At 31.1% G+C, this 13959-nt stretch overlaps 1 protein-coding gene and 1 long non-coding RNA gene across 6 annotated transcripts in view; one reads left to right on the top strand and one right to left on the bottom strand.

The window, feature by feature from the left end:
• LOC127733070 (uncharacterized) overlaps window positions 1–13959 on the bottom strand; it is a 101703-nt gene that overhangs the window by 56964 nt on the left and 30780 nt on the right. For 3 of the 5 annotated variants that reach the window (XM_052242365.1, XM_052242374.1, XM_052242382.1), the window contains 5 exons: window positions 9399–9516; window positions 8922–9084; window positions 6969–7103; window positions 4464–4597; window positions 3950–4078 (listed from right to left, as the gene is read on the bottom strand). In XM_052242365.1, the coding sequence (XP_052098325.1) occupies window positions 3950–4078; window positions 4464–4597; window positions 6969–7103; window positions 8922–9084; window positions 9399–9516 (679 nt within the window). Of the gene's footprint in view, window positions 1–3949; window positions 4079–4463; window positions 4598–6968; window positions 7104–8921; window positions 9085–9398; window positions 9517–12784; window positions 12854–13959 lie in introns of all 5 variants that reach the window. The other 2 variants (XM_052242347.1, XM_052242355.1) reach the window with 1 other exon arrangement.
• On the top strand, window positions 866–2687 carry LOC127733097 (uncharacterized). Its single transcript, XR_007996738.1, has 2 exons — window positions 866–1355; window positions 1861–2687. It is a non-coding gene; the product is annotated as an uncharacterized LOC127733097 (long non-coding RNA).

Raw genomic sequence — 13959 nt, 5'->3', positions numbered from 1 at the left:
GTGAAGTTATTCTTAGTTTTCCAAAATTATCTCTGACGGTCAATAAAAATTAAAGTCTTAAAATTTTTTTCCCATGAGAAGCATATGAAGAATATGATATCTTTGTGGCAAAGAATAACTAAGTGCAACTTTTTTCCCATTCTTTTATTTCATTAAAGAATAATATAAAAATAAATAAATTAAATGCACTACTAAATGTACATGATGTAAGCAATCAAAATGTGTCGATAAATAAAAAGTTTAAACAAGAATGATACAAGTCTAAATATGACAATACATAAAGTTTCTACCAATTTTATGAAAGAATTGATTGGAATAAATGCAAAATTGCTTTAAAAAAGAATAAAATTTGAAACTTATAAAAGATAGCACCACAAGTACTTTATAAATGATACATGTATTAGCTTTTAGAATGAAGAATAACAAATTAATAGTCATTAATATAAAATTCAAGGATCACTTATTGCAAAGAAAAGAATACCTTTCCAGAGAATCAGTTTGTCTTTACCTGGCTATTTATTTTTATGCAAAGTGGACTGTCCCATTGAATAAATACAATAGATATTGTTCTCAGTGGAACTTCATTCAATGGAAACTTTAAATTTCTTCTTCAAAAACCAATCTTTCATTGATTAATTTGATTTAATTTTAAAAAAGCCAGGTAAAGACCAACTGAATCTGGGTACAAGTTTGATTTCCTTTGAAATCATTCTTACTTCAGTCCTATATTTTAAATCTATTTCAAATTCAATCGTTCATTTTAATTTACATTGGTTTTCAGCTTTTTTTTTTCATATTAAAGGCCTCTCACAGTCTTACTTATTATAGAGACTCAGTGGCTGAGCAATCTTATCTGTACTACGTGTAGGGGATCAAGACTCGCTCTGAATATTTTACAAACTTGACAATGTCACTTGACCTAAGGATATGTGATTGGTTTTGTCAGTTACTTGCCAAATGTAATGGAAGGTTTATTCAAATCATTCCATTTTCCCCTACCAATAAAATGATTTCCATGAAATATGAAAGAACCTTAGTGAGCGCGCTCACATACCCCACGTCCCCACAATGTCATTGGAGAAATAAAATAAGTGTAAGAAAAAAAAATTGTATCAAAAAAAAAAAATTGAATCATAATTTCCTGTCAATATGCACATCTACGTAGTCTGTCCTTATTATCTGAAAAGGTTTCATGAAATTCTGTTGTGTGGTTTGAGAGGAGTTGCGATGACAAAAGGTTGCAGTAGTATATTGGGCAAATAAGTTCAAAGGGGCATAACTCCTGGAAAAAAAATTGAATCGTAATTTCCTGTCGATATGCACATCTACGTAGTATGTCCTTATTATCTGAAAAGGTTTCATGAAATTCTGTTGTGTGGTTTGAGAGGAGTTGCGATGACAAACTGTTGCAGTAGTACATTAAAGTAAATAAGTTCAAAGAGGCGTATCTCCTAGAAAAAGAATTGAATCATAATTTCCTGTCAATATGCACAACTACATAGTATGTCCTTATTATCTAAAAAGGTTTCGTGAAATTCTGTTGTGTGGTTTGAGAGGAGTTGCGATGACAAACTGTTGCAGTAGTACATTAAGTAAATAAGTTCAAAGAGGCGTAACTCCTAGAAAAAGAATTGAATCATAATTTCCTGTCAATATGCACAACTACATAGTATGTCCTTATTATCTAAAAAGGTTTCGTGAAATTCTGTTGTGTGGTTTGAGAGGAGTTGTGATGACAAAAGGTTGCAGTAGTATATTGGGCAAATAAATTCAAAGGGGCGTAACTCCTGGAAAAAAAATTGGATCGTAATTTCCTGTCGATATGCACATCTACGTAATATGTCCTTATTATCTGAAAAGGTTTCATAAAATTCTGTTGTGTGGTTTGAGAGGAGTTGCGATGACAAACTGTTGCAGTAGTATATTGGGCAAATAAGTTCAAAGGGGCGTAACTCCAGGAAAAAAAATTGAATCATAATTTCCTGTCGATATGCACAACTACATAGTATGTCCTTATTATCTAAAAAGGTTTCGTGAAATTCTGTTGTGTGGTTTGAGAGGAGTTGCGATGACAAGAAACAGGACTGACGGACTGACGGACGGACAGACGGACGGACGGGTCAAAAACATTATACCCTCCGCAACTCGTTGCGTGGGGTATAAAAACAAATTTATCATTGCTACCACTTTATTCAGCATGTTTTATTATTTTCTCTTTTTTAAAATGACCACTAAGAACCCATAAGTACAACTTATTTCTATCTTTTAAACAGCCAACTACTGGGAGTACTGTGAAAATGGGCACTGATGTCTTTTCTAAATGATTAGCAATACTAATTCTTAAGAAAGAAGACAGAGCCATACAGAATACTACTGGACATTTAACAGTCATCCATAACCATCATCACACATACAAAGTATGGTCCATGTTGTATTATTTTTTTTAATTATTTAACTTAATTCTGTCAACTTCATTTAAAGTCAAATACATTGATTGCTTGAGTACTGAGACAACAAATCTATTGTTTAGTAAAATATATGATTCACATGGCTTGACACTTAAAGACTGAAGATGATTCATTGACTGCTTGATAACGAAGGATAACAGTTTGGATATTGTGTTATTTCAACATTAGCACCATGGTCCATAATCTTCAGCTGAAGTAATGAGGTTAAATTACTTGAAATTCTGACAATTTTCTGTTGAACTTGTTTCCCCAAATTAAGATTATTATTAGAATATAGTACAACTAGAATTTCTGTTGTTTCATTGATTTTTTTGATAATTATTGTCCCTCTCTGTAATTAAAGCAATAAAATAGTGAAAATCAAACTACTTAAGACCTAAATATTCTGTTGAACTAGACCATTGCTTAGTTTACAAGTTTTAAATCTCAAATGGATATTCATTACATATTGATACAAGTTTCCTTTGATGAAAGTTTGAGTTTAGGTAAGACAAGTTTTGATGTATTTCATGGAGTATTTTTATTCATGATGAGCCTATACCAATATAATGAATGACATTAAGTATGTGACAATTATTAATACATGCAAAATATATGGCAGCATCCCTTTAATGTCTAAGTCATTACAACTCATGAAACATGTCCGTTTAATTTCTCCTCCTTGTAAGTTGTTGTATGAACGACATGATTATTGTCAGGATTTAGTTCTTCCCTTTGTTTAATTGTCACAGTCTCATATTTCATATCATTCTTAGTTTTGGGATCATAATAATCAAACGTGACCTTCGAATGTCCATCTCCAGGTTTGGAAGCTCGGACAACACCAACCAAATCAGTTCCAGCAAAACTTCCTTTCCTCATCAGATGCTTCATGGGATACCTGTATGAATCAACATTGCCACCAACAATCTCACTCCGTATGGAACCTTTATGAGAGCCACTCTTTTTTCTTGGAACATATAAAGATTGAGTTCTTCCTATATTATGTGTTTTGGCTGGAAAATCTCGTAATTCATTAATCTTTGGCAATGGTCTACCCGGTAAAACATTTCTATAATGATGTCTTTGGTTGCCGTAGACATGCTTTGGCCTATTTCTAGATATATTCTTCTTTTCAGTTATAAATGTGTAATCAGAGCCAGCTGCAAAGTTATTGTCATCCAGTTTCTGAATCGGTGGCAACACAATTGTTTTGGACTTCTGTCCTGTTATTGAACTTAAATCCAATGGAGGAACTATTGGTTTTTCAGAAATATTTTTTCTTGGGTTGCCATACTCTAAATTTTCCACTTTTGAAGTGTCATTTACAATTTTCCCATAATCCTTTGTCTCTGGTTCAAATTCTTTTTTAGTGAACTGCAGTTCTTGCCATTTTGCTTTAACTGAAGATATGTGCTCAGATTTTTCACCATGCAAGTGATCTAAATGTTTGTGATAAGAATGCCCTTGACCTTTGCGATAAGATTGACCTTCATATTTACCTTCTCTGTCTGATTTCCTTTTATTTTGATTTAAAAAGTTCTGTTCTTGTAATAACATAAGTTCTTTATGTAGTCTGTCGTTCTCCATCTCTATCATCTGCATCTTCCCAGATAAATCTGGTTTCTTCTCTGAAAAAAATAGTTTTTGAACATCAAAATGGCTAAGGAAATCAATATATTCTTAAAGAAAAAAAAAAAATGATTTAGAAAGCCATTTAAAATAATTCTTAATTTGTCCAAAAACTATTAATTGAATTATATATTTTGTTAAATGTCTAAAGTCCTGGATTCAAGCCCTTGCATCCTAGCTTTATATCTTTAACAAGCAGGAAGGTAAATTTTTAATCCCTGAATCAGATGCAAAATACAAGGATCCAAACAAACAGACATTTCAAACGAAGGAATGTCATATTAGTACAAATTGATACTTTTAATTTTTTTTCTAAATGTACTAATATTCATTTTTATTATGATAAACCTTCTGTATAATAAATCCTGGTAATCTGTGGATTACCTCTATGTCTGTTATCATAGTTTGTGTTCTTCATCTCGTCCTCGATTCTCTGGGCCTCAGCCTGCATCTGTGACAACTGATCTAATACATCCCTCTCATTCCCTCCATTCTGAAGGTAAGCTTGTCTCATGGCACTGTAAAGAAATAAAAACAGTTAGTACAACTGTGTCAAGGAGAACACATTTTACTGTCTTTTATTTGATATATAATACACCATTGACTCTTATTCGAAGGAAAAGTAGAAGTATAGAAAATAATTATATTGGTCACAGAACATGAAATGATGGCGAAAACAGCTTCAAAAGATTTTATTATTTATCGACAATGATAACAGTCTACAATTATTATTTTTTATAAAAGCAGCCTTACTCTAGTATAATTTTGTATTCACAATTGTGAATAGGAACTATAAAATTCCCCTAACAGAATATACCATTTCTATTCTGAATTTGTATAATTATATCAAAAACCTCAAATTAAAAATGCTACTGAATAATGAGGTATATATCTCGTAAAATAGAAAGACACGATCTAAAATATAAGTTGTTTTTCAAAACATTCCGTCGATTACTTAACCCCTTGGTTCTGTCTCTGAAAAGAGATGAAAGCCTGTTCAATGTATAACAAAACTGCTACAATAGAAATCATTTATCAACATAACAATAGTAAGAAAAGAGCCAATTAATCCTACATAAGTCTTTTCTTATACTCACTTTTAAATCTATTATACATATTTCAATAACATCCTTTCATGCTTACAATTCCTTAAAATTAAAATCAATTCCCTATAAGAACATAAATCATATTTTACATCAACAGGTACTAGTAATTAACAATCAACTGTCAACATTTATTTTTCAGACGATCCTAAATACAGTTTTTGTGCTCTATTGTTTGATATCCACAATTCGTACAAAGAAAATGATGGCCATTATACTGTAGTTAAGCAAACATTTCATTATATGTCATGATAAAACAAGATTTAATTTGAAATGAATTAAGATGAAAAAGCATTCACTTTTCAGTATTGTTCTATCAAGGTAAAACTTATTATATATAACTATGTGAAAACATAGACATGAAAGCAAGCCAAAGTAAATGAGGTTTTATTTGGACAGAATTTCCTTATAATATTGTATCCTCTCAATTTTATTTGTAAAATTTTTCAGTACTACAGAACACTTCTGATGAAGCTTAATCCAATAAAAGACTTCTCACTCAACAAGATTTAGTATGTTACAGTATAAAAATAAAAGAACAGAATGCCAATGTCTCCCACATTGCACATATTTTATCTATCCAAAGGCAATAGCTAAATATAAACTTTTTTTTTTGTTCTTTGAAACTTTTTACAAATATCTTATAGAAATGAAGGCTTGAGGGCAAATACAATGCAATTTCCAATATAATTGATATTTTCAAGGGGTGTAACTCCTTTAAAAGTATTTGATCGGCACTGATTTTCGAACTTGTCCAAGACATGGCTTATATAAATCTTTGATATAAATTTGATAAAAATCTTGCAAGAATTGTACACGTGAGAGCGCTAACAAGACAAGACGGATGGATAGACAGACGCAATGCGTCGCGCAGGGGACAATAAGGATATGTGAAATGATTGCCAATGAGACACTATCTATCAGAGACCACAGGACGAGGTTGTAAACAACATGTATATATAAATTAAGTCTATTTTTCTGTTATAAATGAATAAGACTTCCCAATCAAGGCTTCCAAAACGGTCATATATTCCGGACATTTGTATAATGTCCGATAAAAGTCCGGCTGGGCAAAGCATGAAACGGTCATCTACTTTTTAGTTTTCAAGGCTTTCTTAAGAGACGGTCATTTTAACATAATTCGCGATCTTTTTGACCCAACCTTTTGCCTTTAACAGCCACACATTTCCGGTCATAAAAGTGACATGATCATTAAGTACTATAAAAACAACCCCGACTTTAATACCTTCTCATTTTAATCAAGGCTAATTAGTTGTCGAACAGCTGAAATTTACCTGTTCAGGTGACCGGACATTGATCGGTCTATTCAAAGTTATTTTCTTACATTTCAGCGGTTTGCATCTAATTAATTTAGTCAAAAAGATTTAAATTATCAGAAATACGTTTACAAATATGATTTGATGAAAAAATTAAAAAGGTGAAAATGAAAAATCGTCATAACCACGTTGTTTGAACCAGAGACATGTCTTTGTTTGAACTAGTACATGTGTGCGCATGTGCACAGGTGTGAAATTTAATTATGCATCCTAATTTCTAATTTCTTCAAAAAATGTCAGTCATTGGAATGGCCAACTCAGCAACTGAATAACATAATTGCCTTTTGTTTATTTAGTCTTAAGGGATTAAAATCGGGATAATATATAAAATGTCTGGCTGGCTAAAAATAATTTTGGAAGCCCTGTTCCCAATCCTAAAGCAGATAAAAGATGTCACCGCTTTAGGGAGGAGGTAATATATAGGTTTTGAATAAATCTATGATAATCACCTGATTTCTGCTACTAATGAACTTCCATAATAAACAGGATAAATATATGATTTCCTCTCCTTTTCTTGAGGGGGTGGTGGAGGAAGAGACTGCTGTATGATTGGCTGAGGATAATTCATGGGCTTTTCTACTTCTCTGAAAGAAAAATATCACAACAGATTCTATAAACAACATTTACTTTTTACACTATCTGTAAAGTGAACAGACAGTTTTCACAAATTTCCACTATCATATGTTTAAAAAAGTTACCAATGCCAGTCACATTCCAATTCAAAACATCTTGTATGTCTCTGGAATAAGATGAAAATTCAAAATTGTCGTAAAATTCAACAAGCTCGTAGAAATATGCAATGTGAATAACTGGCTTTTCTTTTAATCATTAGCACTAAAAGAAAAGTAATCATAAAAAAGAGGCTCTGAACCTCAGGTTTACAAAAATTCACAACACTTTAATATGTCTTGAGGTCAGTCAAATTCTTAATGCACAATGAATGTATATACAATGTATATAAAACTGGAAAAACATTTTGTTAACTCATTATGATCCATGCACAGGGGGATCTAAAACTATTACTTTTGGTACAGACATCCGGCTGGGGTTTGAAAAACACCCCCCATTCATATATTGATTGAGTCGAAAATTCCTACCCATTTATATATATTTCCTTCCATGACATCTTATTTCAATGAGATGGTTACCACATGGGATTCGTCATTCATATTATGAGATACAAAAATCAGAACACAGTTTTTACAGACATCTTAACAGAAAATGAACATGTATGACTCATTGATATATTACCTCTATAATATTGCACCCCATGGATATAGCTGACATTCCAAAAATGTGACCCATACCAGCGGCATGTCTGTGTATACCTTAATATTGGAAGAGACCCCACTCTCCCCTGTGGATCAATGTTGGAAAGGAATTATGTTAAAATACAAATCTGAATTTAACGAATTTATTGAATTTTTCAATTCCCATAACATGAAATGAACTGTCATTATGCAATCAACTTGAGAGTTATTAACACAAAATACAGCATCAACAAAAACTAAACAAAACAAGTCAACATCAACTGGTTCTAAAACACAAACATCTTCAACAACTGGAAACCAAAACAAACAGTACAACCAACCTATGTCTCATATTACGATGGTGTGGCAGATTCTGAGACAGATAATTCAGTTTATTTTTGAATTCTGATAGATGTCTTTGTATGTCCTCTGACATGGCGTGAGGAGAAGATGGTTGAGAGCAAGTTGAGCAGCTACTCCTTTTATCAGTTTCAGAAGAAACTGTAATATTATCTTTTGACATGTTTGATTGGTTTTTAGTGGTCAAATTCTCTAAGTTGTGTACACTCATTAGGGAATCTTCATTCAGTTGTATTGACTGATCAACTTTAGGATGCAGTGACACCAAACAGTCAAATTCTGGATCAATATAAAGTTTTTCTTGGAATATCTCCAATAATTTTCTTGATCTTTCAATATTTTCTTCTAAAATCTCAAACTTGCTGTGGAAACAGAACAGATGCAGCAGTCTGTCATTGAACCTTTTAATACTCATATAATCACTCTTTAGTTCTTGAAAAGTACCATTACTTCACTAAAATTTGTTGTCATTATTAAAAGAAAACACTTCAAGATCCCCCACATAATGACTCAAAAATTGTCTACATGTATTAGAAGCATAAAAATGTTCATTAAACACAGTCATAGATTGCAGGTTTTGTAAAATATATCCAAAAAAGTTCCCTGAAGCACACATGTTGCATATCATTTTTTTTTCTACATCAATAACAAAACCCACTCTTCAAAAAAGACATTTGATTAGGTTCATTACTGATAAATTACAAATTTTATTGGTGGATATTTCCATTGACCTTCACATTTTGTGGGGTTTTTTTTAATGCATAATCACAGTGTTTCTTATTAAGTACTCACATAACATTAACACGTTTTGAACCCATTTCAAATAACTGTCTCCTGAGATCATTTAGAGCTTTCTGATTCCTTTCCTCCTGAGCTCTAAGTTCTGCCAGCAAGTCTGCAGAATTATTTTTTCCTGGCACTCGTTGACCAAGTTGTTCTAACCGTCTCCTTATATCTATGTTAAATATCAATATAAAAATATCACGTTAAAATTTGCTTTTTTTTAGCCAACTTTCTGCCAATTCATTGATTATATAAAGCATTTTATTTAGAAAGATAAAACATCTCCAAACTGTAGAAATTTTCTTATTTATTAGTAAGTCATCTCTTGAATACGAACATATCCCCAGGAAAATTTTACTGCTTTAACAAATTAAAATATTAAAGCTCAATTGAAACTTTAACTCACAACGTTTTGATGCAGAAGACTCACAAGTAAATTTTCGAACAAAAACAGTAAAATGAATGTTTAATTTGTTTCTACCTTACCTTCTCTCTGTTTTTCCAGATCTCTATTTTTGATCTGTAAATATTCCATCTGTCTACCATGGTTCTCTGCTAACTGTCGAAGCTGAGCTTCTTGGTTTGGATTATAATGTGGGTAGTCCTGAAATTTAAATTCAATTTAACATTACTACCTTCTATAATCAGTAAGGTTTGGATTCCTCTTATACACCTGAAATAAACTTTAACTGTAACATGCTACCATTAATTTTTTTCTCATATCAAATAAACCATTACCTTACACAGGCTTAATTTATGAGCTTATTCACAAATATATTTTTTGGGGGGCTCAAATTGGGTTCCATATTTTAAAGGGTTACCATGCAAATAGTGATCTCACAACAGCATTTTATAGGTACGGTTGTCTTTGCTAGTTGGCAAATAAAAGACAAATGTCTGAGATTTTTAATTGAAATATAACTATGAAATTCAAAGCTATTGAAGAAAAAAAACTTCTTTCAGTTCTTAATAAAATTGAGAATGGAAATGGGGAATGTGTCAAAGAGACAACAACCCGACCATAGAGCAGACAAAAAGGTAATCAACAAAAATCTGGATTTTAAGCTGGATTGTAAAAATAAGAAGATCTGGTGTGATTGCAAATGAGACAACTCTCCACCAGAGACCAAAAGATGTAGAAGTTAGCAAAACTGCCATATCTAAACTGGTCTTCAATATTATGTGCATAACTATGCAAATAAAGGTAAAAAAATCAGCATCAAGAGTTAAAATGTAGAAAATTTCATGAAAAAATGTAACATATTCTGCGGAAAAGACACTCAGAAAATCTGGATTTCTGAAATCAAACGTTTTTTAACATGTTCAATACAATACAGTCACTTTTTTTCTCCCCTTAGAGTAGATATATGGTCCAACTTTCTACATCTTTTGTGCAGCTGTTCTAATGTTTTGTCACTTCAATAAGAAATGAATAGTATGGCTTTGACACTCTGGTAATATGTCTATCTGTTAATTTACAACAAAAATCTTCTGTAGATACAGAAATGTTTGCAATGTTCTTGTTATTGTGAATATTGCAACTAGAAAGGATTTGTAATAATAAAAACTCATATTTTTATTGTATTATTTGAGTGCATTGTTTCCTGAAATCATAAAATCTAATCTCACATTTTTGTCCATGTTCAACAATGGCAGTAATAAATGCACAAAAATTTCTGAATTTCTGCATAAACAAAAATCAAATAATCATCTAAAAGTCAGTTTAAGAATTTAAGTTAAACAATAAACTTCAATTAAATTCGTAATTTTATACAAACAATAAAATTTAAAAGAAAACATAAAGTAACAAAAGAATGTCAGAATTACAATCATATCTGTATATGCTTTTATTATCTTGACAAGCAAGAAACATAATCCACTTCTTCTTTATTAAAGAAAGAAATATTCTGTGGATATAATGTTAAATTTCGTAACATGTGGAATCAAAGTCAGTTTTGTTTAACAATCAAATTTGTTTGATTTTTTTTTAGAAGAAAGTATATCCTAACAGTTAAAGCTTTTAATAATTTATAGTACTTATTTTATAGTCAACAAGTAAGCTCTGTACTGATTTACAAGCCTTTAATATATTTTACTGTACATCTCAGCCATTTCCTAGAGACCTAGACTGTAAAAAATATCTAGTTTGTAGAATTTGGATTCTGAAAGCAGTTTCAAAATATTTTGAACTTTTAATTTAACAAAATCCATGGCCAATTATTTTGAACTTTTAATTTAACAAAGATCCATGACCAATTATTTTGAACTTTTAATTTAACAAAGATCCATGCTAAAGTATTTTGGACTTTTTTTTCAACAAAGACCTATGATAAAATATTTTTTAATTTTTATTCAGCAAAGATCCATGACCAAACACAATAAATTGTTTTATTGATCTATGATAAATCACATCGTTTTTGACCTCCAAATTTGTCTATAGAGTAAGACGTTTTCCAACGTTTGATTACTTATACTCAGCTTTCTTGATTTACGTGAAGTAGTGAATACAACAAATTACAATTTAGGATCAAAATAAATAAATGATACCCTGTCTGACATAAAGAAATCTATCATCTCTTACAGTTCTCATTAATATCTTAGGAACAGGGTATTTCAATAAACACATTATCAGAAATGGCAAAATCAAATATATTTGATAGATATCTGACTTTAATTTGACAATAGTAAAAACTTTATAATAAATTATCTGTCAACTTTACAGCATGTACTGTACACCTTAAATATTCAACACTTTTTATATGTCTTTGGGTACTTTATAAAACAAATTTTATGGTAGTGTAGAAACTTTTAACTTTGTATAAAAGGGGCTACGTGTACAGGTTCATGTATAAATAATAATTAGAAATAATTATAATGAAGAAATAATCAATACAGGTAATCCAGAAATATACATGGAAGATACAGAACAACAAGTCATTCAGACTGTAAAAACAAATTTGAAATCAAAGCTTTCACAATATTAACTGCCATAAAAATTAAATTCACTACAAAACATAACTATTCAAAAAGATTTCTTCATTTTGATCTTTAGACAACAATATGATGGTTTTTCAAACTAATGTTTTATTTCTTAATAAAATGCAACATCAATGACTGCATGTGCTCTCCATGACAAGGTTACAATAATGTGTAGTTTAGGAATTTTTAATACAAAACAGAAGAAAATTTTACTGAATATTTAATTTCTGGGTTTTTAGCATTCATATGTAATTATAAGAATTGTTTATTTTTTGGTTGTGGTTTAATAGGGTTGTAAAAATGTTGACAGGTACACACATCAACACATGAAGTGCAGAACAAAATATGCTTTGGCCAATGCTTTTACCCAAATAAAACCACAAAAAGAAGCAATGCATTCTTAAATGAAATATCTTGTTTTTTTTTCAACAAGTAGGTACTATATGTACTCCAAACTGATTGTAGGCAAACCTAATAACATAAAGTTAATCAGATTACTGAAAATTTTTCAAAACCTAAGGCACACAATATTTAAAAACAATTTATTATGTAAGTTTGTATATATAAATAATAACAAAATGAAATCTGTTTCTGCAGTGCATAACTCAACACGATCAATACATCTATATTAACATAAAAAATACAAAAATACAGAGTATAAGTACTTCATGTAAAAAACTAATTAAAAAACAAATTAATCTTATTATCATAAATTGACACCACTGTGTAAAATGTGCTATGTCTGTTATTTCATATATATATATATGTGTGTATTTCAAATGCCCTGAACCATTGTAAACATTATAATACCATGAATTGTTTCACACCAAGTCCTCAAATCTATGACTTTGTGAAACAAAGCACAAAAACAATTTGACACAGTGAGTACCCACCGCTTTGATTCTAAGCTCTAATGCTCGAGTACCTATATCTTGAGTTCCTAATCTCCCAAACTGCTTACTCTGTGAAAAACATCATGAGTAACACTAGTATTAATTAACGGTTCTTAAAAGAACTTAAATTATTTCTTATTTTCAATATTTTAAGTAATCAGAACTAGATTTAAACTGCAAAAAAAGTCTGCAATTACTCAAAGGATTTTAAACTTAATCCCTAAATCCTAAAGTCTATAGGTAGTGTGACTGATAGGTAGTGCAGGCTTTACAATTGACACTTTTCTCACTTAATAACAGTGCCAGAAACATTTATAATCATTAAAAAACTTACAATTTTGGACCCAAGATTGAGTAAGCACTTAATAATGAACGGTAAGACAAATACTATACCTGAAAATATCTGATACATACTGGTATTTTAAAAGTAGATTACTAACCATCCATGAAATTGCATACTCATGCCAGTATCAGACATTGGAGATATATTTTACACATTCCTTGTTAAAGGTAGAAAACTTACCTATCCATGTAAATGTATATTCATGCTAGTATCAGATATAGGATACCCTTGCTGGAGGAAGATAGCTAAAATCTCCAGGTAAATGTACATGCATGCTAGTGTCTGATATAGGGGACCCTTTCTAGAGGTAGACAGTTCACCTCCCAAGGTAAATGTATACTCATGCTAGTATCTGACATAAGAGATCCTTCCTGGAGACAGATAACTCAACTCTCCAGGTTAATGTATACTCATGAAAGTATCTGACATAAGAGATCCTTCCTGGAGACAGATAACTCAACTCTCCAGGTTAATGTATACTCATGAAAGTATCTGCAATAAGAGATCCTTCCTGGAGACAGATAACTCAACTCTCCAGGTTAATGTATACTCATGAAAGTATCTGACATAAGAGATCCTTCCTGGAGACAGATAACTCAACTCTCCAGGTTAATGTATACTCATGAAGTATCTGACATAAGATATCCTTCCTGGAGACAGATAACTCAACTCTCCAGGTTAATGTATACTCATGAAAGTATCTGACATAAGAGATCCTTCCTGGAGACAGATGACTCAACTCTCCAGGTTAATGCATACTCATGAAAGTATCTGACATAAGAGATCCTTCCTGGAGACAGATAACTCAACTCTCCAGGTTAATGTATACTCA

This window comes from Mytilus californianus, unplaced genomic scaffold (assembly GCF_021869535.1).
Source record: "Mytilus californianus isolate M0D057914Y unplaced genomic scaffold, xbMytCali1.0.p SCAF_1, whole genome shotgun sequence".
Taxonomy (NCBI): domain Eukaryota; kingdom Metazoa; phylum Mollusca; class Bivalvia; order Mytilida; family Mytilidae; genus Mytilus; species Mytilus californianus.
The sequence above is the reverse complement of the archived record's forward strand: the minus strand, read 5'-3'. Positions and strand labels throughout refer to the sequence as shown.